The 24,324-nt window shown below is 52.3% G+C and overlaps 2 protein-coding genes across 54 annotated transcripts in view; both read left to right on the top strand.

The window, feature by feature from the left end:
• Positions 1-6,781, top strand: part of NFYC (nuclear transcription factor Y subunit gamma) — a 79,765-nt gene extending 72,984 nt beyond the window's left edge. For 18 of the 50 annotated variants that reach the window (XM_063803260.1, XM_063803226.1, XM_003308019.5 and 15 more), the window contains 3 exons: positions 1,780-1,887; positions 4,537-4,596; positions 5,888-6,781. In XM_063803260.1, coding sequence (XP_063659330.1) covers positions 1,780-1,887; positions 4,537-4,596; positions 5,888-6,007 — 288 coding nt within the window. In that variant the 3' untranslated portion in view covers positions 6,008-6,781. Of the gene's footprint in view, positions 1-1,779; positions 1,888-2,101; positions 2,159-4,536; positions 4,597-5,575 lie in introns of all 50 variants that reach the window. The other 32 variants (XM_009455123.4, XM_009455042.2, XM_054681879.1 and 29 more) reach the window with 5 other exon arrangements.
• A 12,196-nt stretch (positions 6,782-18,977) lies between these two features.
• KCNQ4 (potassium voltage-gated channel subfamily Q member 4) overlaps positions 18,978-24,324 on the top strand; it is a 57,035-nt gene continuing 51,688 nt past the window's right edge. The window contains exon 1 of one of the 4 annotated variants that reach the window (XM_513360.5): positions 18,978-19,598. In XM_513360.5, the coding sequence (XP_513360.2) occupies positions 19,285-19,598 (314 nt within the window). In that variant the 5' untranslated portion in view covers positions 18,978-19,284. The remainder of the gene's footprint in view (positions 19,599-24,324) is intronic. The other 3 variants (XM_016960176.3, XM_063803103.1, XM_016960174.3) reach the window with 3 other exon arrangements.

Genomic DNA, 24,324 nt, shown 5'->3' with positions numbered 1-24,324 from the left:
AATGAGGGACGGATCATCACCAAATGTCTTAACCTAGGCCAAAAAGGAAAGCTTCTTGCTTTGTTGAAGAGCTGCTTGGAACCATTTGGCTCACAGCTTTTCAGTCACATTTGGGTTTCTGCAAAGAGCTCTTCCCAGCTAGAAAATTTTAACATCCCTGTAGCTGTCAGTATACCTTCTCCCACTCCTGGGACAAGGCTTTAGTCTTTCATCTTGTGATCCCTGGCTGGAGTTCTGGGGACTCCTGGAACTAGCCAGCATCAGTCTCTGTAGATGAGGTTTTCCAAACTTCTGCCCAGCTGCCTTCCTCCCCACAAGCAACTTAACATTGTTGCCAGGAAGCTGCATTATAGGATTTAGGTGGGGAATTCAGGCTTGGCACCACAGCCTCCCAGCAGCTTCTCTTGGCATATTCTCAGGAAAGAAATGACTGCAGGTCCTAATACTCTTGCCCTGTCTCCTTTGAACCAGATTTTTAATGGGTTTAGATTGGGTGTCCCTCCATCTTGCCTCAAGTGGGCAATTCTGGAATGGTCTACCATGAACTTGAGAGGTCGTTTTTTCTTGGTAGTTCAAATTCTGTGAGGCTGGAAGTCTCAGAGAAGCATTTTGATTGAACACTGCGTACAGGAATGCAGCTTCATCCCATTAGCATTTTCCTCATGGAAGAGTCCTGCAGTGAAGTTAGCTCTTGAAGGCCAGAGGGAAATTTGCTCCAGAGCAGAGGCAATACTTGCCTGTTAGCCACAAGAAGCTTCCCCTTGCAACAAAGGCAGGCTGGGCAGCCAGGGCAGGTGGTTTCTGGACCCCGCAGATAGAGACCAGTCTATCCATGCTCCCAGAACCCCTTTCATTTCCTCTAAATTGAGGGTGTGAATGTCTGCAGTCCTCCTCTGCTGACCATCATCTTTGCTGAGCTACAGTTCTCTGACATGGTAACCGCCTTGGTCCTCTTTTCATCGCCAGCTCAAAACACTAATACTTTCATGGTACACTGGAGCATTAAGAGCCTGAGTTAAGGCTTTTAGCACACAATTAAATGCAGCATGTGGTATTATTGTATTATCTGAGATTTAATCGTAAGCATGAGAGACTCTAAGGGCGCTTTCGTAGCTTTGGTTTCCCATGATGGGGTTTTCTATGAAAGGTTTATTGATTCTGCTTCCCCTTGGGTGGTGTTTGGCCAGAAGCTAGTGCTGAACACCAAAGATCCTAAAAGCCCCACAGACCCCCATCCAGCCTGGCTCTTGGGGACAGAGATGGTTAAGCAGTCCAGCTTTTGCCTCCAAAATGTGCAGCATGGGGCAGGGCAGTGTGAGGGCTATGATGCGGAATGATGGCTGTTTGCTTTGGGCTCCTGGCAGATGCTGGATCTCTTTACAGATGGGAGCGAAAGAGGCCCACACTTAATGTACAGGCATTCTGATGATGTCAGTCAGATAAATTCATTCCTAAGATAAGCTGTGATCATGTAGCTAAGAGCTGGCAAATAATGAGCATGCAGCCATGCTGTTCTCACCTTTGTGACAGGATCTTCTGGGAGTTTTTTCTGAAGTCCATTCAGGGAATATATTCTCTTCTGTGTTGTGTGACTTGTGGGATGTGGATGTTCTGATTTTGCTTGTTTTGACCTCTGTTTAAAAGGGACTTTTTTCATGGCAGGCTTCTTTGGAGGGCTTGAGGGGTAGGGGGCAATCAACATCTCTGGTCATGGAAAGTTTGCCTGTTTGAGATTATACTCAATGTCTTATGGTCTCTTTGTCTCTGCCCCTGCCCTAGGTGCAGCTGAATGCCGGCCAGCTGCAGTATATCCGCTTAGCCCAGCCTGTATCAGGCACTCAAGTTGTGCAGGGACAGATCCAGACACTTGCCACCAATGCTCAACAGGTATGTGCCCCAGAGACACAAGGCTTGTGTTGGAGACCAGGAGCAGATGGCTTCTGACAGGAAAGGAGCGCTCAGCACACAGCTGTCTTGCCACCTCATCCTTCAGCCAGAAGCACCACCCCCACACCCTCCATATCCTTCTGCACCCAAGAGGCATGGGTGGTAATTGGAACATTAGATTCAAAGTGTTTTCTCTTACCATCTTGTTCTCAAGGGGCAAAGAAATGCAAGTCAGGGGAAGCCTCGAAGGTGCCTGAAAGAAACCTTACAGGTGTGCACACCCATCAGACCTGGGAAATGTTCGACAGATCGCCTGATCGTCAGGCTGTTTCCATCTTTAAACCCAAGTGGCTGTTGTGTTCTGGCACCTCCTGTGCTCTTTGGAAAGCTTACTTAGATTTTACCCCTACCTCCTCTTGCATCCCTAACCAGAAAAATTGCCCTTCTCCTCTCCTCTCGTGCCCTACAATATTGATGGCTATGAGTCACAGATGGTGAGGGGGCTGCCTCCCTGGGCTTGGGGGTGTTGAGGGACATGGGTATTACTTGCAGAAGATGGGGGGTGCTGGTCAAGGGGAGGCATTGTTAATGGATTCTCTTGCCTCAGACCCAAAAAAAGCAGCGATCGTTTAAGAGCTGGACCCGTCTGGCCCAGTTGCATTTCTGGTGATGTATCTATTGACAGTGGTGACAGAGCTGAGTTTGTAGAGCAGGTCTCCAAAGATCTCATTTGGGAAAACACGAGGAATGAACCAAAAGCAAGGCTTCTGAGTTCCATATAGTCTCTGGGATCATTAAGGGCTGTTTCTGTGCCCACTCCCCGGCTTACCTAAGGACTCGGCTTTTCCGTAACTGATACTGACTCACACCCTTCCCCCAGCCCCTCTTTTTAACCTCATAAGATTCTTCCCTGGGATCCAAAAAACATAACGGCATGGGAGTGGGAGGAAATGAGAAGGAAGCTTCTTGGTTCCTCAGAAGTCAGTTTGGGGCCGGGCACAGTGGGTCACGCCTGTAATCCCAGCACTTTGGGAGGGAGGCTGAGGCAGGTGATCACGTGAGGTCGGGAGTTTGAGACCAGCCTGGCCAACATGGCAAAACCGTTTCCACTAAAAATACAAAATTAGCTGGGCGTGGTGGTGCATGCCTGTCATCCCAGCTACTTGGGAGGCTGAGGCACAAGAATCACTTGAACCCAGGAGGTGGAGGTTGCAGTGAGCTGAGATTATGCCACTGCACTCCAGCCTGGGCGACAGAGTGAGACTCTGTCTCAAAAAATAAAAATTAAAAAAAGTGCGTTTTGGGAACAGAACTAAAGCCAAAAAATGGGAGAGGTTGGGGAGAAGCAAGAAAGTGGTAGCTGAAGGCAATGAAAATCTTTGTAACAACAGGTTGTAATTATGACAACCTAATACTTAGTAGGTGCTCAGTAAATGTTTGTTGAATGAAGCTGAATGAATAATATGTAAATAAAATGTAAAGGTAAATGAAATCTCAGCTAATATGAATGGCAATCCTGCTGGCCACAGAGCAGTTAACCTTCTTATCTATGTGGAATATTTTCCATTTGTCTCAGGCTCACTTGTTTATTCTGCAACATTTCTGGAATACTAACTTTGTATGGGCTCCTGCCCTCAGGCATCTTATAGGCTGTTGGAAGGAAAAGGACCAAAATAAGGAACAATAGTAAGAAATAGTCATGAAGCCTGTCATACCTGTTCCCTTTCTTGTTCCTCATAGCCTCATGGGTAGGCCTGCAGGGGTTGTTTTTGGCCATGGTGAGGACATTTGAGAGGACAGTCGTCTTGCAGGCTGGCTGTGATGATTCCAGGAAATGGTACACAGAGGACACTGCTGGCCAAATGTTCCATAGGAACACATGTGCATGCACACCGCAGTCTTCTTTCTAGTTTACCAAGCTGCTCCCAGCAGTTGTTATTATATATGCAGTTCTACATGTCAGTACATTTATCTAAAATCCATTCACAGTCCACACATAAGATTTTAAGTACTTGTGATAAATGTTGTCTTTGTTCCACTCCCCGTCCCTCCCCTTTTCTCCTCCCCTCCTTTGGCCCAGAGGGCTGCACAGTGCCTCTCTCGGAAAAAGTACTTCATAGGTTTGCCATGAGGACTGCTGGGGCCAAGGCCACTTGCTCGCCAGGGTGTTTCATATTCCAGTCAGATGATCTGGGTGATACGGGTTTGGTTTGGAGCCCACCTTCCAAGAATGAAAGAGACCACTCACCACTTTGTCTGACACTTTGCAGTCCGCCTTCACTGGCTGAAAGGCTGACTCTTAGGACTTCTACCCCAAACCATAGCACCTACGGGCCATGTGTTCTGTTTGAGCCTCAGAGTTTGAGATGAGTGGGTGGTTGAGGGAGTAGGCATTCATTAGAGAGATGGGTGTGGGAACTATCTATTATGTGCTCCAGGATTCTTGATGTCACTTTGTGCTGCCAACTCTTGACGTAGCCATCAGTGCTAGATTAGGAGGGGTGCTTGCTTGCTTACTACCCATTGAGCACCTGCTGGGCACTTTATATGCATTGTCTCATTTGATCTTTATGACCCTCTTCTGGGTGGTGGGCTGGTGGATCAGACCCTGCAGCTGACATACCAACTCTACCATCTTGATTCTTACAGATTACACAGACAGAGGTCCAGCAAGGACAGCAGCAGTTCAGCCAGTTCACAGATGGACAGGTAGGGTACCCAACCTGGGCGGGGCAGAGGGTGAGGATTTGCGGGGCAGGGTAGCAGGTAGTATCTGGGTTTGGATGGTTAGGGCAACTGTCCTGTCCTCTACTAACAGTGAGTGGACAGAAATTGTTAAAACAAGTACAGTATTTAAATCAGGGCACCTATCCTTTAGTTTTATAGACTTAGTGGGAACTAAAATAATCTTAGACATGTAGCCCAAATTGCCATTTTACAGATGAGTAAACTGAACCCTGGAGATGGGAAGTGCCTTGTCCATGCTCCCCTAGAAGTTCATTGCAGAGCCAGGACTAAAGAGCAGGTTTCCTGTTTCCCTCTCTAGAGCTGTATTTTTCCCCCCTAAGCCATGATGCTGTTTTAATAGCATGGACTGTTGAGACGCAGAGAACACGTGACCTCTTGAGCTCTCTGGGTGCCTGAAATTCAGTCATTTTCAGTCCATGCGAGGAGAGAATCTTCCCTTTTCCCTCTGCTTTCCCCTCACAGTACAGTCCCAGAGACCACTGAGGACATGATAGGATGACATGCCCAAACTTGTGCCCTCTGCTGCTCAAAAGGGAGAAGAGCTGGCATCAGGACCCACCTCTGGCTTCTGCCAGCACCACATGCTAGGCTTACATGCCAGGGCTCCCGTGAGGGCTTGGCTTTTGGCTTCTTTGGGGAGCGCCTGGGAAACCAAGTAGTCAATTAGCCCTGACCTTCCTAAGTGGCTGTGTGAGTATCTTCTCCACCCCTGGAGTGTCTTGGCTATAGTTAAGTGTTTAATACCAGGCCACCTCCTTAGCAGGGTCCATGGAGAAAATTCAAATTCAGTTTAGTTTCAACCTGAGCCAGATATTCTGAGAAAAGAAGGAGAGGAGGGGGTAATCCTACTGCCCCTGCCAGTGTAGATTACCAAGAGTTGGGGAAATGCTGACTTCCAAGCTGCTGGTACAGTGGTTCGAATTGCTTGTGTTTGCCACAGAGGAACAGCGTGCAGCAAGCTCGAGTCTCTGAGCTAACGGGAGAGGCAGAGCCCAGAGAAGTGAAAGCCACAGGAAATTCAACTCCCTGCACCTCTTCCCTGCCCACCACACACCCCCCCTCACACCGGGCTGGTGCCTCCTGTGTCTGCTGCTCCCAACCCCAGCAGAGCTCCACTTCCCCTCCTCCTTCTGACGCCTTGCAGTGGGTGGTGGTTGAGGTATCTGGGACCCCCAACCAGCTCGAGACCCATAGGGAGCTGCATGCCCCTCTCCCAGGGGTGACCTCACTCTCTCCTCTCCACCCCTCGCAGCAGCTCTACCAGATCCAGCAAGTCACCATGCCTGCGGGCCAGGACCTCGCCCAGCCCATGTTCATCCAGTCAGCCAACCAGCCCTCCGACGGGCAGGCCCCCCAGGTGACCGGCGACTGAGGGCCTGAGCTGGCAAGGCCAAGGACACCCAACACAATTTTTGCCATACAGCCCCAGGCAATGGGCACAGCCTTCCTCCCCAGAGGACCCGGCCGACCTCAGCGCCTCCTGCAGGCTAGGACACTGGTGCACTACACCCCACGCCTGGGGGCCGAGATTCTCCAGCAGAAAGATGCAATATTTTTTGTTTCCTTTTTTTCCATTTTTTTCTCCAAGGAATCAATATTTCAATATGTTGAGTGTGTGTCCAATGCTATGAAATTAAAATATTAAATAACATATTTATGGCATTTTCTTGAAGAGTGTGGTTGAAGAAATATTTCTCCTTTTGTTTTTCTTTTTTTTTGTTTGTTACTGCCACTTCTTTTTAGGAGCAAATCTCCCCAGGGGTGTACGGTATTTCTTGACTCTGGGAACAGCTGCTACCCCCAAGACTTGCCACGTTGTTCTGCCCTCAGATGGAATTAGGTGAATGTGTGTAGCTGCTTTTTCACTCGTGGTCCTCTCCCCATCCCTTGCTCTGACCCCAGAGCTCTGTGTATTTGCATCCAGAGGCCATGGAAACATTCTTTGCATTTAAGAGACAGATTTATTCCCTGTGGAGAGTGGGTGGATTCATTGCCACACTCTTTTCTCCCAGGGACCCAGGAAACTAGGACTTTGTGTGTTTGCTGCCCACCTCCCTTTTATTTTTTCAACGCATTAAAAATTGTGCTAGTCTCCTTTGCATGGACTTCAAGCTGCATGAAATGCAATAAATCTCATTTTAGATAATTTAGAGTCTGGGTTTCTGTGTCTGGGGGCATTCATGGGGCCACTTTGCTTGGAAAGGTTCATTTGCCCTCAGTTTGTGTGTCTGGGAGAGAGGGCCACCCTTGTGAGAACGGGATGTTCAAAGCTAAGGGAACTTAATGCTGTGTACCTAATTCAAACTGAGGTCCTTAGCCGATCTTTTTTTTTTCTGGCTCTGTTGCCCAGGCTGGAGTGCAGTGGTGTGATCACTGCTCACCGCAGCATCAATCTCCTGGGCTCAAGCAATCCTCCCACCCCAGCCTCCTGAATTGCTAGGACTACAGTCAGGTACCACCATGCCCAGCTAATTTTTTTTATTTTTTATTTGTAGAGACACGGTTTCACTGTATTGCCCTGGCTGGTCTTGAACTCCTGGGCTCAAGTGATCCTCCCACGTCAGCCTCCCAAAGTACTGGGATTACAGGCATGAGCCACTGTGCCTGGCCTACCTCAGCTGGTCTTAAAAGTGAGCTTCATCAGAATATATTTGCTGCTCAGAGATGCTTGCCTGCTGGACTCACTAGATTCTGACCCGTGTATCAGACTGAGCTGTGTCCTGCCTGGTTGAGAGTCAAGAAGGGGGCATCTCTCATGGAGAAAGCTGGCTCTGTCAAAGCCTGGGGTAAATCCTTCCAGTCCTGCCTGGCACAGGCTGTCATTCAGCTACCTGCTGTGGCCATGCCCATTAACAAAGGCATGGCATCTGCCACAGAGAACAACCCAGGCCCCTTGTCAGCCAAGAGTTCTACAGCCAAGACCTACTTCCTGTTAATTGAAGCAGGGAGAATAGAGAGAGCATTCCACTTCTTCATTGGCCACAGAGGCCAGTGATGAGCCATCTTTCTTACCTCCACCATGCCATCCTTCCAGCTGGAATGAGCTGCTGTTGTGGGAAGAACAGTGAGCTGGGTGCCAGGAAATGTAGGTATTTGCCCTAAACCCATGGGCAAATACCTCCCTTGTCTTTGGGACTGTCTCAGTGGGTGAGGTGGAAATTGGGGAAGGGCTTATATTAGATGATTTCAAGTCTGAACCTGATGCTTTTATGATTATCTTATGAAATATCCACTGTAAACCATGGGGATAAGACATGAGTTAGTTTTCAACAAGTAGTTTCAGATTACTGCCCTCTGATCTTTCTTCCTCCCAGGAGATTCCCCAGATTTCTGGGATCTGCTTAAATACTTTGCCTAGATTCAAGTCTGGCCAGCTCTGCTCTTTACTCCAGATTGGGGCATCCTGTTGCCTATATTGTCTTGATGATGGTAGCTTATAAAATACTCAGCATCTACTTCACTATGCGTTACCTCAGTCCATAAGAAAAAATTGCAATGAAAACAACACAATGAAATAATAAAGTAAAACAAATTAGAATTAGGAAAAATACAATTGAGTAGGAAATCAGGATTATAGAAAACAAGAACACAAATATCATGGTTATAAAGACCTACGTATTTGTTAGAATTATTTGACCCTGAGCTTCCTGGCCACCAGAGCAAAAAGAGATGAGACCAGGTAAAGGATTCACATTATAAAAGAAAGACAGATAACTTTTTTTTTTTTTCAAAAGCAAAGTTTTTTTAGCTTTAAGGTTTTGGATACATGATGCTGTCTATCCAAAATGACATGGAGTGTCATCAGGGTAGGTAAAGCAGGTGACAGTTCACCATGAGAAGTCAGTAAGTTGGCCCCCATAACAGTGAGTCAGGGTCAGCCCCAACCTGCTCGCAACTCCCAAATTCATTCCCTCCTTCTATATCTAGTTACCTTCATTCTAGCTCTGGACTTTATTGTGAAGGGGGTCTTCTGGCCTTTCCAGCTGTCCAGAACTCAGTCTTAGCGAGACATCATATAATAGCAAGTTTTCACTGATAGCCGTGTGCCTAGCCCCGCGTGCAGGGAATGCAAGAGGGAGAAAGTGAACGTGCAGAGGGGCCCCAGGCTCAGAGAAAAGGCAGAAGCTCCACAATTTAATTTCATGGTGCCCTGTGTCCCACCTTGTTTGCTCTTTGGTTCATTCCTGAAAACCCAAGTGTGATTGGAGTTTCAGGCCAATGAATGGGTCCCCATTTTCCTGTAGACTTCCATTCTTGTTTTAGAGATGTTTTGATCAGTTGTGATTAGCAAGCAGCTTCCCTGCTGAACACTTTCCCTTTAAATTGCCCTGCCAGCAGGGCCCATCCTGGTGTAAACAAACCCTTTGGTGCAGCCCAAGAGAGCCCCTATCTGATACCCAGCACGATCCCCTTACATCCGGAGCACTCTTTAAACATTTTTCCTAGCACTTGGAGCATCCGTCCTCCCTCCCGATGATCTTCACAGTGACCCTGCAGGGGAGACAGGAAGAGGTATCATGATCCCTGTGTTAGCGATGGAGTCATGGGAGGGCTAGTGAAGTGCAGTGACTTGCCCAAGGTCACTCCATGAATTAAGGGTGGAATTGAAACCAAAACACTGATCTCCTGACCCCCTGTGCATACACAGTTGCTCTCTGGCCAAAGGTGACGTGTATATGTGTAAGAAAGAAGCAGGCTATTGAAATGTGAACTATCCCCTTTTAGTCAGTCTTCCTGAACTGACTGGCCCAGCCTTGAGTATACATGAAATAAATAAAGCAGTTGGGTCTGGTCTGGGGACAGCTGGTGGTTGGGAACTTGCCACAAGGATGACCTTGGAGATTGGAGACCCCTGGAATCTGGAGCAGACAATCTGGCTGGCTTCCTTGCAGCTCAGGTCTGCGGAGGCCACAAGGGGGCAGCATGCAGCCCTCACCTGTGTCTCTGGGAGGTGCCCTGTCCCACTGTCATCCCAACTGTAGACAATTCTAGGAACTAGTGGGAGTATGACTGTCCCCTTTCTTAACCCACTTCCTGATAAGACCCTCACCCTTTGAAGGGAGGGTCCTCCCTAGGATAACAGTGAGAGCTGGAAACTCTACCCTCTCCAGAGTATTGCCTCAAGGTAGGTGGTTAGATTTTAATAAGGACTTTCTGATAGCCCAAGTTGGTTCAAGGTCCTTCTTATCTCCCCAGCTTTGTTTCTTTTCACTCTCCTCTCCCTCACCACCTCCTGTACTCTATGCTTCTGTCACACCCAATTACTCACTGATCCCTGAACTTAGCTCCATGTTTTCAGAATGTGCTAGCTACAATGCCTGAAATGCCCTTTTACTTCCCTTTTCACTTATTGAGCTCCTATACATCCATCAAGGCCTAATTTAAGTGGCCCTTGCTGAGAAACTTCTAATTCCTGGGCCAGAGTCAGCAAAGACCTCTTCAGTGCTCCCATGTGAACTTCTACAACCTCTATTATTAGAGCACATATACAGTCATTCAGCAGCTATTTCTTTGGCACCTTCTGTGTGTCAGACGTTGTTTTAAACATTGTGAATACAGCTTAAAACAAGTCTGACTTCTCTGCTACCATGGAGCTTATATTGATGATTGTGTTGAGGGCAGGGGTTGGGTTGGGGAGAGAGACAACAAACAAAAGACCAAGTTAGCCTCTAAAGAAACCCTCTATCCCTCTGTTAGTGTTTTCTGGTTTGGGCTGTCTTCCTCACAGGGAGTCCTCAAGTCCAGGGTCATCTCTGCACCGCTGGAGTGCAGCACAGAGCCTGGCACCAAGGGGGTAACAGTAACTGATGAGTGAGTGAATGAACACAAAGCCATCCTTGCAGCCACACTGCGCACATTCCCACCTCTGCTCATCTGCTCTCACCATGACATTTTTTTCTTAACAATTTTTGTTTGTTTTTTTTTCAGATGGAATCTCGCTCTGTTGCCAGGCTGGAGTGCAGTGGCGCGATCTCAGCTCACTGCAACCTCCGCCTCCCGGGTTCAAGTGATTCTCCTGCCTCAGCCTCCTGAGTAGCTGGGACTACAGGCACCCACCACCACGCCCGGCTAATTTTTGTATTTTTAGTAGAGACGGGGTTTCACCATGTTGGCCAGAATGGTCTCGATCTCTTGACCTCGTGATCCGCCCACCTTGGCCTCCTAAAGTGCTGGTATTACAGGCGTGAGCCACCGTGCCCAGCTCTTGTTAACAATTTTTTATTGAGCTCTGATAATATGCCAGGCAGGGGTGTTCAATGGAGATTATTGTTTAAGAAATTTCTGTCTAGGAAAATATGTCTAAGGCCAGGCATGGTGGCTTATGCCAGTAATCCTAGCACTTTGGGAGATGGAGGCAGGAGGATCACTTGAGGTCAGGAGTTTGAGACCAGCCTGGGCAACATGGTGAAACCCCATCTCTATAAAAAATACAAAAATTAATCGGGTGTGGTGGTGCGTGCCTGTAATCCTAGCTACTTGGGAGGCTGAGACAGGAGGATTGCTTGAGCCAGGGAGGATCACTTGGGTGACAGAATGAGACCCTGTCTCAAAAAAAAAAAAAGAAAAGAAAAGAAAAGAAAATACATCTAAAGCTTGGTACTCATGGATTCTCATTTCATCTTCACATCCTCGTTAGGTAGGCATTCTCCCTATTTTATAAGCAAGAAACTGGGTCTCAAAAATGTTAAAATATTACCCAAGGGCACCAGCTGGTTGCCTGGAGCCAGATGCTCCTAGAAGCCTCCTGTGTCAGCTGGCCCAGCCCCCATGGGTTTTGTCCCCTCCATTTGTGATTATTTTCCTACAGAGAATGAGAGTCCCCTTCCCACCAACTCTTGGGTAGGGACCTAGCTTTTGTCCCACAGCTCCAGCCATCTATAGGCCTCAGTGAGGTGGCATCTGATCTCCTAAGAGGAGTGGACCCTCCTGTGGAGGCCCAGTGCCCAGTCACATGAGCAACTTGGCCATGGCTTCCTCAAGGCCTCGTGTGCTAGGCTGCTGGTGTCTTCCCCAGCTTGGGTGCTGTTCCACTGCCATGGCTTAGGAAGAGGGGACAGAAGGACAGTAAGGCTGGCACTTAGGAGGGAAGAACCTGAGCTGGGCCAGGCTGGGCTGGCCTCCTGTGTCTGGCTGGTGCTGAGGAGAAGTCTGAAACAGAGCCCGGCCTCCCTCCAATCCCTGAGACTCCAGCCCTCCTTAGAGTCCTGGCCCTGCGCTGTGCCCATCATCTCTGTGAACTCCCAGCCCCTCCCCCAAGTTCCTGTTCTCTCTTTCTGGGAAGGTCTGTGGAACAGCTTTCTAAGATCTTGTATGTGTCAAATGTCTTAATTTTGCCCTTTCATTTAAGTGACAGTTTGGCAAGGTATGGAATTCTAGGTTCACAATTATTTGCCCTCAGCACTTTGAAGATACGATTCCATTGTCTCTTGGCATCTGTTGTTGCTGATGAGAAGTTTACTGTCAACTCAATTATTGGACCTTTGTAGATAAGCCATCTTTTCTCTCTGGTGGCTTTTAGAATTTCTATTTATTCTTGATATTCTACACTTTGACTACAAGGTGTCTAGATAGAGTTTTGTTTTCTAAGATATCTTACTAGGTAGTCTGTGGGCCTTTTAAATCTAGAAATTCATGGATTATTTTTGGCAAGTTTAGTCACTCTTTCCAGTATCTCTTTTTGAAACCCTTAATGCATATGCTAGATTTTCTCATTCAATCTTCTATGTCTCTTTTCTTTCATCTGCTTAATCTCTTTATTCTGTGCTTCAGTCTGAAGGATTTCCTCAGTTCTAGCTTCTAATTCATTCTCTTCAGATATATTTGATAACCTATTTATTGATTTTTTAAAAAATGTTAGTAACTTTAGTTTTCATTTCTAAAATTTCTAGATAGTTCTGTTCATTTCTGCTACATGTTTCTGTTTGATATCTTTCTATTCTTGTTTTATATATGCTACTTCTTCCTTTATCTTTTTGATGATTTTAGCTATATTAAATTTCCTTTCAGATTGCTCCATTAGCTCTAGGTCTTTATGTATAAATTCTCCGATGAGAGGTATGTCTCTTAAGGTATGGTGCTTCTAATCTGTTATGGAATTTATCCTTGAGATTATTTTCAGCACATTTTCCTGACTGTGCCCTGGGATGTGGAGGCCATCCTAAGGGATGATTTCTCAGTTGTATGTGCCTAAGCCATGTGGAAGTGCAGCAGCCTCAAATCAGCTCTTATAGCAGTGTCTTGGTTTGGGATTTTTGCATGGCCTGGATATCAAATCCTGAGCCCACACCCCCTGTGGACAGGCTGAGGTGTCACACTTATAAGGGTCCTCTTTCTGCTTAAAGCCAGGGACCAGGTGGCTAGCAGACAGAGATTTTAATGTTCACGGCAGGCAGCACTTTACCAGACTCAGCTTTAAGCAGAAAGCCTACTGTTGCCCCTGGCATTTTTGAGGTTGGCAACTATACTTCCCAGCCTCCCACCCCACTGGACACTGGACCCCTCCTCAGAAATACACCTTGAATTCCTGCTTGCCACCAGGAATTACCTCTTATGGTCTTACACAATTCCCCATTCTTGCTTTTGGTGCTTGAATATGTACTTTTTTTTTCTTTTAGTTATCAGCTGGGCATGGTGGCTCATGCCTGTAATCCCAGCACTTTGGGAAGCCAAGGCTGGTAGATCACTTTGAGGCCAGGAGTTCGAGACCAGCCTGGCCAACATGGTGAAACCCCATCTCTACAAAAAATAAAAATATTAGCCAGGCATGGTGGTACACACCTGTATTCTCAGCTACTCGAGAGGCTGAGGCAGAGAATTGCTTGAACCCAGGAGGCAGAGGTTGCGGTAAGCGAAGATCACACCACTGCATTCCAGCCTGGGTGACAGAGCAAGAACTGGTCTCAAAAAAAATTTTTTTTTTAATTTAAAAAATTATTTAGCACTTATCTTGCTTTGCACATCTAATATTTCAAAGAGGAGGAATTTAATAAGCGTTTAATCAAGCTTGACCTGGAAATCCTGGTCTCTGAGCCTTCCATCCCTGTCACCGAGTCTCTAGCCTCTCTTTGGAGCCCCCATTCTCCTCCCTGAATCCCATCTCCCTTACCAGGTTGTCATCCTCTTTCTGAACCCCATTTCCTGCTACTCAATCTTCAGTCCCTCCTACTCACGTCATCTCCCTCCCTGAGCCCTCATTCAAGTTTCTCCCACCAGGGGATCATGGAAGTTCTTTTCCACTGCACACTCAGCAACTCAGAAAAGTCCTTCCTTTTCATTTTTCAGCCAACTCTATTGTCCCAGTGGTTCTCACTGAGAACATGGAGTTAACCAGCAGGACCACAGCACTGTTGCCTTCTGCATGGTCTTCCAGAGGTAGAAGTTAGAGGAAGGATCTTACAGGAAGAATCCTGAAGGCAGAGGAGGAGCCCTGCAAGAAGGGAGGGCTTTGACCTTCATTTCCACACCCCTTTCTCCCTCTGTGTCTCCTCTGTGTGGGCCCCCTCCAGCCCTGAGGATCAATGGGGGTTCACTTTCACTGAGCTCAGCAACACTGCTCCGTCCCCACTTCCTGTGGCTCTGAGCTGACTGGCCTGCTTGGTCTAGGCTGGGGGCTGGTCAGTGCCACACCCAGATCTGGGGAAAAGAAATTCCTTGGCCGGCACGGTGGCTCACTGGCTCACGCCTGTAATCCCAGCACTTTGGGAGGCCAAGACGGGCGGATCAAGAGGTCAGGAGATCGAGACCATCCTGGCTAACACGGTGAAACCCCGTCTCTACTAAAAATACAAAAAAAATTAGCCAGGCATGGTGGCGGGCGCCTGTAGTGCCAGCTACTTGGGAGGCTGAGGCAGGAGAATGGCGTGAACCCGGGAGGCAGAGCTTGCAGTGAGCCGAGATTGTGCCACTGCACTCCAGGCTGGGCAACAGAGCGAGACTCCATCTCAAAAAAAAAAAAAGAAAAGAAAAAGAAATTCCTTGGGCCCCTCCAGCACCTCTCGTCTGGTGGGTGGCCTAAGTCTCTTGTCCCTTCTGGGCTGCACAGGGAAAAGGAAGAAGGCCTTATCTTTCTCTCATGCTTCCTCCTGCTCTCAGTAGAGGTGGGTTCCCAAAGGTCAATAATGTGATGCCATCACCCCCTGAGCACTCTCCACTCCAATCCCCTCCTAGGAAGGCTTCCTAGATTGAGAAGAACTGCTAGGACCAGGGAATTCCCAGAGCATCTCCCTGCTCCACCTGAAACACGTACCTGAAGAGCAGTCAGACGAATGGGTCACGTGCGTACAGCCCCCTGCATGGTCTCTAACTTTTTCATGCATTATTGCATTCAGTGCTGATAGCCAGGGAAAGTGGGGAAGAGGTGGAGTGACTTGCCCAAGGTCCCCAGGTAGTCCACAGGTGGAGCTAGGACTGGAAGCCCAGCCATGACTTGTAGTTTAGGGCTCTTTCTGCCCCTGGCACTGCCAGCCTCTCTGGATGCTGGTGCCTCCCACTTCACCCATCCTGGGTTCTCTCCTAGGGAGCCACAGCCTCTGCAGCATGCCCAGCCTCAGGGCCTGGCCAGGCTCCCTGTTTCTTATCAGGCCAAATTGGACCCTCCATCCTGGCATTCAAGTCCTCCTGCGTGCCCCTGGCTAAGCTTGCTCTTCCGAATGCTCTGTAACATCCTTCCCACACCAGTACACACACACACACACACACACACACACACACACACACACACATTAAAGCAGCACCTGAGTGAATTAAGAGCCATACAAGGCAAGTCTCTTCACTGAGCCTCAGTCTTCTTGAGTGTAACATGGGACTGTGAACAGTATTACCGCACAAGGTTGTGGGGATGCTCAAATAGACAATGCAGGTAAAACATCCTGCATAAGGCTTGGGATTGACTGCAGGCCTCATTAATGGTAGCTGCAGGCATTATTGGTTGTACTTCTCTGCGTCTCTCCCAGTCCTCCCCACTCCTGTCCCCAAGAAAGCTCCCTCTGCCATTGCCTGTGGAGACTTCTCCCTCCTCTGAGCTCTAGCAACCCTTGGAGCTGTAAGAAAGCCCAGGGTCAGGTGGCTAGCAGGCAGAGAGATTTTAGGAGGCAAGTGAGTGGAACCCAGACCTCCTCACCTCGATTCAACTAGCGCACTTCTGCTCCAAAGCTTTGTACACATTGGGGTGCTACCTTACAATTCTGTCTGTAAAAAGGATTCCATTGCTGATAAAGTCTAAAAATCACTGACTTAAACCACCCCACTTCTCACTCCAGGAAAGGAACCTGAGCCCTTGATTGACCTGGGGTCACAGTGGGAATCACTGACAGGCTTGAGCCTAGCCTGAGAGACCATAGTCCTAGCCACTTCCTGCCCTCCATCCTTTCAGACCTGGAAGTTTGATGCCTTGACACGAGTAAGTTCTAGAGAACAAGGATTGGCCGTGTATGGTTATCCTCAGCTCCCAGCACCCAGTGCCCAGCCGGCAGGTGCCAGTCAGTGGAAAGCACAGGTCACAGTTCTGGGGGTCACCAATAGGCTGTGTAGACTTAGGTGAGTCCCTGTGCCTCTCAGAGCCTCAGCTGTCTCAAGCAAGGTGCTGCTCTCTGGCCCAAAAGGGACTGGGCCTGGCACACAGATGGCACTCAGCAAATGGAAGCACTCGCCCTCCCACCCTTCCTCTCAGTCAATACTTGCTCCATTGATGGCTGATGGGGACAGTGATGAATTACAGAAGATCTTGGAGCCCTGCCCACTTCTTGCACAGACGGGGAAACAAGTCCAGGATGGGGAAGAGACTTGCCCAGGTGGGAGTGAGTCTTAGTGAGTGCGTCTCCTCAGCGGGGCAGGGAAGCTTTCGCAGTGTTACCAGGGTGGAGACAGGGCTTGGGGGTGGAAAGGAAACTGCTGAGGTTGGGGTCAGGGGAACAGGTGGGAGAGGGAAGGAGGAGGGTAGGGAACCATGGTGTCCAGTCCCCTCCAGCAGAGGGGCCAATTGAGGGAGCCTGAGACAGCTGTTTGCTCAGAAAAGTGTCTTAGTCACTAAAGTTGTGGTGGGGAAAGTCCGTCCTCCCAGTCATGTCCTGGGAATCCGGATGGCGCAGGAAGGCCACCCGGTGACCCTAAGAGTGGCCACCTGTCCTCTCTGAACTGGACTTTCTCTTCTGGCCCTTCCACTCTTCCATGTGTACACATATGCCAAGTAAATTTGCTGTGGCCTCCTGGAACCATCTCCCCCATCCCTCTCACCCCTTAGGAAGAGTTCTGTGTCCCTCCATTACCCATACGCCCGCAGGAGAAACAGGCCTCTATGCCCTATGAAAGTCCTTCCTGAGATCTAACTTCCATCCCTGTAGCTGCAACCACAGTCTCTTTCCTCTTTCTGCTGCCTTTGAGCAGGTAATCTGGAGCTGGAGTTGGGAATGATGAGAGACTCCCTGCAGTGAGGGCTCCTCACAAGGTGGGGAAGGGACCTTTCTAGTCCCCCAGCTGGGAAGAGAGCCATGGGATCCAGAGGTGATGCTGAGCTTGAAGATTAGATTTCCCAGAACAGACCCAGTTTCAGATATTCTGGGTGTTAAGGGCAACCTGAATTCAAATTCCATTTCTGCTACAGAACAAGAGCCTCAAAAAGACCCCCTAGAAACACCCCCAGGGCGCTTGCAACTGCTTTCCTGTGCACCTTTCATGTCCTAGACCTTAGTCCCATTTCCCAGGATCTATGATTGAGAAGAACCAGCCAGGCAGTTCCACAGAGGGAGGACAGTGCTGCATATTTTGGGGGTGCCATCTTCAGCTCATAGAGAGAAGATGGGTTAACTCAGCCCAGGCACCGCATCCCTAGTGGGGCCTTGGGGTCCAGAAACTGTCCCCAGCTTCCAGTAGAGGATCCGGGCATAACCTGCCCTGGGGCACCCGGCTCTGGCCCTGGGCACACCTGGACCAGGAGCAGCAGAAGAGATTCAGGTCAGACCCCAGAGGGCACCCCCAGCTAGGCAGAGGGGAAAGGATCACTATGGGGTAGGGGTGTGGGCCGGTTGCCAAGCCCGGTTTAGGGACCCCACAGATCCCTGCAGCCCACGGCCCTGCCTCCCTCCCTCCCTCACTGGCGCTCAGCAGATCAATGCTGCCTTTGCTGACAGCTGAGAATCGAGCTCGCCTTCCCGCCCCTTCCCCCGCCCCTCCCGCTCGGCTTCGTCCCTCGAGATCCTCCCGGAGGAACCGGGAAGAGTTTGCTGCGGAAGGCTCACCCTGGGGCAGGGCCTGCGGAGGGAGCGGCTGGTGTGGCCGCAGCTTTCCGTGGAGGAAGAGGGAAAGAGGATCGGGAAACCCAAGTTACCAACCCTGTGCAGGGCCCAGGAGGGCTAAAGGAGAGGGACTGCCCCCTACAGCCAGAGAGATGGAGGTCGGGGACTAAGAAAAACTTTCCAGCTGGAGAGGGAATGCCCTGGGACAAAGTATCCCCTTTTCTGGCTGGGATTCTGTGGGCCTTGGGTAGGGGGTGTGTGTCCCCTCTAAGGCTGGCTTAGAGCTCATCTCCCAACACTCCATCTGCCCAAACCCAGTTCCCTGACCTGGGAGTGAGGCAGGGGAGCAGGCCCCTCCATCGGGGAGGATCCTCTTCTGGGCAGGGTGGCTCTTCCCCCATCACGATGAAGGGAAGCTCAGAGGTGGCAGTTGGTGGGAGAAAGACACACCCAGGCCCACTGTGTTCCACACACCCTGATGCTGCCTAGCAGCCCGTGGGCTCCAGGCCTTTCAGGTAAGAGCAGGACAACCGCCGCTGCCCACCCAGCCACACACAGCACTGGGCACACTTTAAGCACCCGCACCAGGCACACAGTGCTCGACCCCAACGGACACACCTCATCCCCTTCGGACTCCACCTCCACTTTCGCAGCCACCCACACCCGACCCATAACTCACACCTCACTGACTCCATCCCCGCACCTGGTAGACCCACAGCCACCCACCCTGCACACACAAGTAGACGCCGTTCCACCGGTCTACACCTAAACTCCACGGGACACTGCGTCCCTTCCCCTGCCGCCCGCGGCCACAACTCCACATTCCACTTTCCACAAGCACACACGAGGCGTCCCACCCCCGGGCTGGCCTTCGGGGCCACACTGCCCCACGCAGCGGTGGACACCACTTGCACGCGTCCGGCTTCCCGGCCCCGCGCGCTGCCCCCGCCACGCGGTTCGGCCCAGGCACCAACTCGGCCGCCCGTGCGCCCTGCCCCGCCGCCTGCTCCGCGCGTTCCCTCCCTCCGCCTCGCCTCGCTTGCTCGCTCGCTCCCTCCCGATTTGGGAAGGCGGCCGCGGGGCGGGCGGGGGAGGGGCGGGGCGGGGGAGGGTGACATGTGAGCGGCGCGCGCCGGTGGCAGGTGGAAAGGCGAGCGGCATGGAGCGCGTAATAAGAGAGTTGGAGTCGGAAAGAGCAGCCCCAGTCGCCGGGGAAGCGGGAGGTCAGTGCGGGCTCCGGCGGCCCCCAGGCTCCGAGCGCCCGCCCGCGGCCCCGGCCCGGCCCCTAGCCCCCGCCGCCCGCGCCCGCCCCGGGTCGCCCCTCTGGCCCCGGGTCCGAGCCATGCGTCTCTGAGCGCCCCGAGCGCGCCCCCGCCCCGGACCGTGCCCGGGCCCCGGCGCCCCCAGCCCGGCGCCGCCCATGGCCGAGGCCCCCCCGCGCCGCCTCGGCCTGGGTCCCCCGCCCGGGGACGCCCCCCGCGCGGAGCTGGTGGCGCTCACGGCCGTGCAGAGCGAACAGGGCGAGGCGGGCGGGGGCGGCTCCCCGCGCCGCCTCGGCCTCCTGGGCAGCCCCCTGCCGCCGGGCGCGCCCCTCCCTGGGCCGGGCTCCGGCTCGGGCTCCGCCTGCGGCCAGCGCTCCTCGGCCGCGCACAAGCGCTACCGCCGCCTGCAGAACTGGGTCTACAACGTGCTGGAGCGGCCCCGCGGCTGGGCCTTCGTCTACCACGTCTTCATGTGAGTTTGCGACCCCGCGCCCTTCCGCGTTTCCCCGCGCAAGCCTGGCCTCCCGGGGCACGGCCGCCCCGCCCTGGCTCCGCCTTCTACCCCCCTGCCTCAGGGCCGACCCTCATCTCTCTCCCCCCAGGCCTAAGCCCCGTTTCTGATCCCCTCGCTGAGCCCGACCCTAAGCCCTGATCTCCCAGGCCTGACCCCTGCTTGACCTCTCTTCTGACCTCCCCGCACCGCAACTGCTTATTTCCATCCTGACCGCCAACCTCTGCTCCTCTGTCCCAGGTACTCCCGACCGCCAGCTGCCTCCCCCAAGTCCGCTTGGCGAATTCTGGGGCCCCGGAGTGGGCGCCCTTTTCCTCTTCCCCACCCCTGCCTCCCTGTGTCCCAGACACAAAGAGGAACCCTTGGCTCCCACACGCTTCTGTCACCTGCTCCCCAGCTCTGAGCTATGAAGGGCTCCTCTCAGGGGTGCTCCTCTCCAGGGCGGCCCTCATTCCTACCCCTGGCCAGCTGACTGTGGGTGTGTGGGGGTCCCTGTGGGCCCCCTGGGCCCTGACACTCGCATATGCCGTGTCCGACTTGATCTGTGTCTTCGCTCAGTCTTCCCCTCCACCCTCAACTTCCCAGTGGCAACGGGCGGCCGCCCTGCCTGCCCTGCCCTACCCTGCCGGCTTGGCCCAGCTCGCCTGCCTTGTTGGCTGGCAGCACCAGGCCTGGCTCTAGGCACCAGGGGAAAAAGAAAGAGGAGAGGGGTAGGTTTGGAAACACTGACGCTGCTGGGGCCCCCTCCTCCCTCTCACCAGGCTCCTACAACTTTCAAAAACACTGACCCCTCTTGGGTGTGAAGAGTGAATTTTGGCAGCTCAGAGCTCAGTCTTGGGGTACGGCCTGGCCCAGCCAGGAACATGAGAGGCCCCGCAGATATCAGTTGAAGGGCTGGGCCTGACGCTGGGACGCTCAGAAGTGCCCAGAGAGAGACCTCTGGTCCCTGGAAAATGTGTGGCTATTAATCCCTTTTCGCTGCCACCAGAGAGGGCCCTTTGGCGCTGGGGTCTCCTGGGTGGCCCACCTGCCTGCCCACCTGACTGTCTAGCAGCCCTCCTGCTGGCCTGGCTGTCCCTCTGCCAGCCTGAGTTTCTACCTGTGTGCGAGTTGGCCAGTCTGCTCACCCTTCCACCTAACTGTCCGCAGTCCTTCTGCTTGCCTGTTTCCATCCATCTGTGGCCTGTGCAGTTATCCGGGTGCCTGTCTGTGCATCTGCCTATCCACCTGTCCACCTGACTGTCCACTCTTCCTCTCCCTGTCTTTTCCACCTGTCTCTGGGTCTGTCCTTTGGCCTGTTTCTCGGGTGCTTGCTGGCCTGCCTCTGCCCCATCTGAACTGGGCCCACAGAATTTCAGAGGTGAAGGGGAGAAAGATGTGGCACAGGGAGGGGCAGGGGGGGAAGACAGCAGGGCTCTCTCGGCCATTAAGTGCGTTGGGGGTGGCAGCCTTGACTCTGTGCAGAGACCTCAGCTGGGCTAGGCTGGGGCAGAGAGTTGAAATTGCTCAGGACATGAGGTCAAGCTTTGGTTCAGGGTCAACGGTTTGTAGTAGCCCAGTCCTTAGTGTCCATTGGGAGGCCTAGGATGAATATTTGTGGCTATAAAGAGGCCCGTTGGAGTGAGGAAGGCCCAGGGCTGGTGGAGTTGGGGGTGAGGGGATGGGGACTACTTCTTAGGAATGGCTACAGAGCAGCCTCCTTGAGTGCCTAAGGAGGGTGAGACACCCCCCAGAGAACAACTGTGCCCTCCGTGGGCTCCTCTTGGGAAGGGACTTTTCCAAGGCATGGCTGGGCCTGGGGAAGCCAATAGGGCTCTGAGGTGGGGTCCTTACCCCCCCCCCAGGCTTGGCCTTACAGCCCCCACAAGGGTCAGTGGAGGTGAAGGACCTGCCTCCTGTCCCCTGGCCAGCCGCTGTTGTTGCCTCCTTTGAAAGGACCGCCCCTTCCTCTCCAGGAGCTAATCCACTGGCACCTTTGCCCCACATCCTGCCCTTTCCTGATGCCAGGAAATGCCCTCGCCAGGGCCGTGCTTGTCCTGACCACTTGTCCCCGGGAGCCCAGGGCCAGGGCATGTCTTGGGAACTCTGGGGGAAGAAGTATGGTGTGAAAGTGTCCTGGTGTTTAAGGATCTCAGGGAATTGGTCACCCATCTTAGAGGTCAAAGGGGGCAGAGGTGTCAGGAACCCCACCTCTTATGTGCTCTGTGACGTTGGGTTGATTGCTGGGCCTCTCTGAGCTTTAGGTCTGTAGGTTGTCAAAGCGGGTAGAAACCCCAACCTTGCGGCCTCTCTCTTGGATGAGGTAATAGAGTGGGAAAGAGCTTGGTAAGCTCCAGGGGCCTGTCTGAGCTTGAAAGACGGTTGTTATTATTGGGGCTGGAGGAGGGGGCCCACACAGAAGGTCTCTCCTGTTTTTGAGGAACTCCAGATGTGGGGTTTCTCAGTCACACTGCAGGGTCTTGCCAGGAAGTACTTCCTGCTGTTGGACTCCTAGCCAGACCATTACACTTTGGGTCAAATCCTTTCTCCTCTTCCCAATCTGCCTCAGTGGCAGCCCAAGTGAGGGGAGTCCAGGGAGTACTGTTAGCTAGGACCCCCTTCCCAGAGACTCAGGCTGTGGCAGGAGGGGCCCCAGCAGAAGAGCCTGCAAGAGAAGGGCTCTGGGCCGGGCGCAGTGGCTCTCACCTGTAATCCCAGCACTGTGAGAGGCTGAGGTGGGAGGATCGCTTGAGCCTAGGAGTTCCAGACCAGCCTGGGCAACATGGTGAGACCCCTGACTCTACAAAATTTAAAAATTAGCCGGGCATGGTGGTGCACACCTGTAGACACAATTACTTGGGAGGCTGAGGTGGGAGGATCACTTGAACCCAGGAATTCTAGGCTATTGTGAACTGTGATTGCACCACTGCATTCCAGCCTGAGTGACAGGATGAGACCCTATCAATTAAAAAAGAGAGAGAAAGAGAAGGGCTCAGGAAGGAGGGAGCTGGGGTGAGAGGAGCGCATTCGCCCTAGGGTATGCCTCCCTCCCATCTGCCAGCCCGTCCCCTCTGAGCCCCACACAGAACCTGCATCTTTCTGGCTCCAAGAGGTGGGAGATTGCCTAGAGTACAAGCCCAGATTTGGCCTGTCCTGCGGCAGCCACAAGCTGTGGGAAGAGAGGACTGCTGACTCCTGTCTTCTCCTGTTGGGATCCAGAATGAGGGGCCACTGAGCCCCTCTCCAAGCTTTCCCTCTCTCTGTAGACCCTCAGTCTGATCACCAAGCTGCATCCCCCTCCTATGCCCCAGTCCCCGATTTAAGCCCTGAAGCCTTCACAGGCCCTGCTCTCTGAATTTTAAGAAATACCACCTCGTGGCCCATCCTGCTCGCTGAGCCCTTATGGGGAATGCTCTCTGAATTTTAAGAAATACCACCTCGTGGCCCATCCTGCTCGCTGAGCCCTTATGGGGAATGCTCGCTGTCCCCTTGCTGCCCCCTCTCAAAGGCCACTCCAGCTTCCCTTGAAGTCAGAGTACTGGAGGGGGCTGAGCAAGACCCTATCTCCCTTCATCCTCCCCAGCCACTATGAGCCGCAGGCCTGCCGCTCCCAGCCCCCAGGGCCCAGCAGACTTTCTCTATGTGAAGGTTTGCGGCTCTGTAAACATCCTCCCTCAGCCTTGTCCCTGGGGTCAGAAGCTGTGGGAATGGGGAGGGGAGGAGGTGGCAGCAGCTTCTGGGGCCCGCAGACTCCTAACCCCCGAGCCCCCGACCTCCCACCCCGGCCATCTGAGAAAGAACATCGCCTGAGTTGGAAATCATCCCAGCAAAGTGTCCTCAGAACCCTCAGGCATCCCCGCTAGGTCAGTCGGTCCTCACATTTTGACAGCCCCATTTTACTTGTAAGAAAACTGAGGCTCTGGAGACCAAAGTCACCTGGGAAATGAGTAGCAGATACAGCGGACTCTGTGCAGAGACCTCAGCTGGGCTAGGCCAGGGCAGAGAGTTGAAATTGCTCCTGCTTCCTTGTCCAGGACTATTCTCTCCGTTCCTAGTGGCCACCGGGCTTGGCTCTTGGAGTCTGAAATGAAATCTCTGGTTGTGTGTGCAGCACCAGCTATGCACAGGGCACCATGCTGAGCTCTCTCTAAACCGGTCTCATTGTGTCCTTTTGCAGCCTTGTGAGGTGGGCACCGTTATCCTCCTCATTTGACAGATGGGGAAACTGGGACTCAGCAGAGGCCACCCAGTTAATGTGGAAGAGCCTCAGCCCGGAGCGGGGGCTGACTGGGAGCTGTTGCGCTCAGCACCACAGCCTCAGCTAGCAGCACCCCAAGTCCAGGCTCCTCAAGAACAGCACTCCTGTGTCATCTGTCCGTCCATCCCAGCACCCCGCACACAGTCAGCAGGGGGTGGGCAGTGATGGCATTTTGTGGAATTGAGTGGAAACTGCCAGCCTCACCCAGTGCAGTCACGTTTTAGTTGTAGACCCACGTCACTGCTGCGTACCTGTCTGAATGTCTCACACATGCACTCTGCAACATCGACACACATGCACAAACACACACACAGCATCCATCCAACAAAAAGAGTTCTAGTTTACAGCTGCCCCTACCTTTTCCCTGACTTCACAGACACTCACCATGGACACACACCTGGGCCTGTGGCTCCAGCCCAGACCCCTAGGACAGAACAAAGCTTGCTCCTG

The sequence above is a fragment of the Pan troglodytes genome, chromosome 1, assembly GCF_028858775.2.
Source record: "Pan troglodytes isolate AG18354 chromosome 1, NHGRI_mPanTro3-v2.0_pri, whole genome shotgun sequence".
In the NCBI taxonomy this organism is placed as follows: Eukaryota; Metazoa; Chordata; class Mammalia; order Primates; family Hominidae; genus Pan; species Pan troglodytes.
The sequence above is the reverse complement of the archived record's forward strand: the minus strand, read 5'-3'. Positions and strand labels throughout refer to the sequence as shown.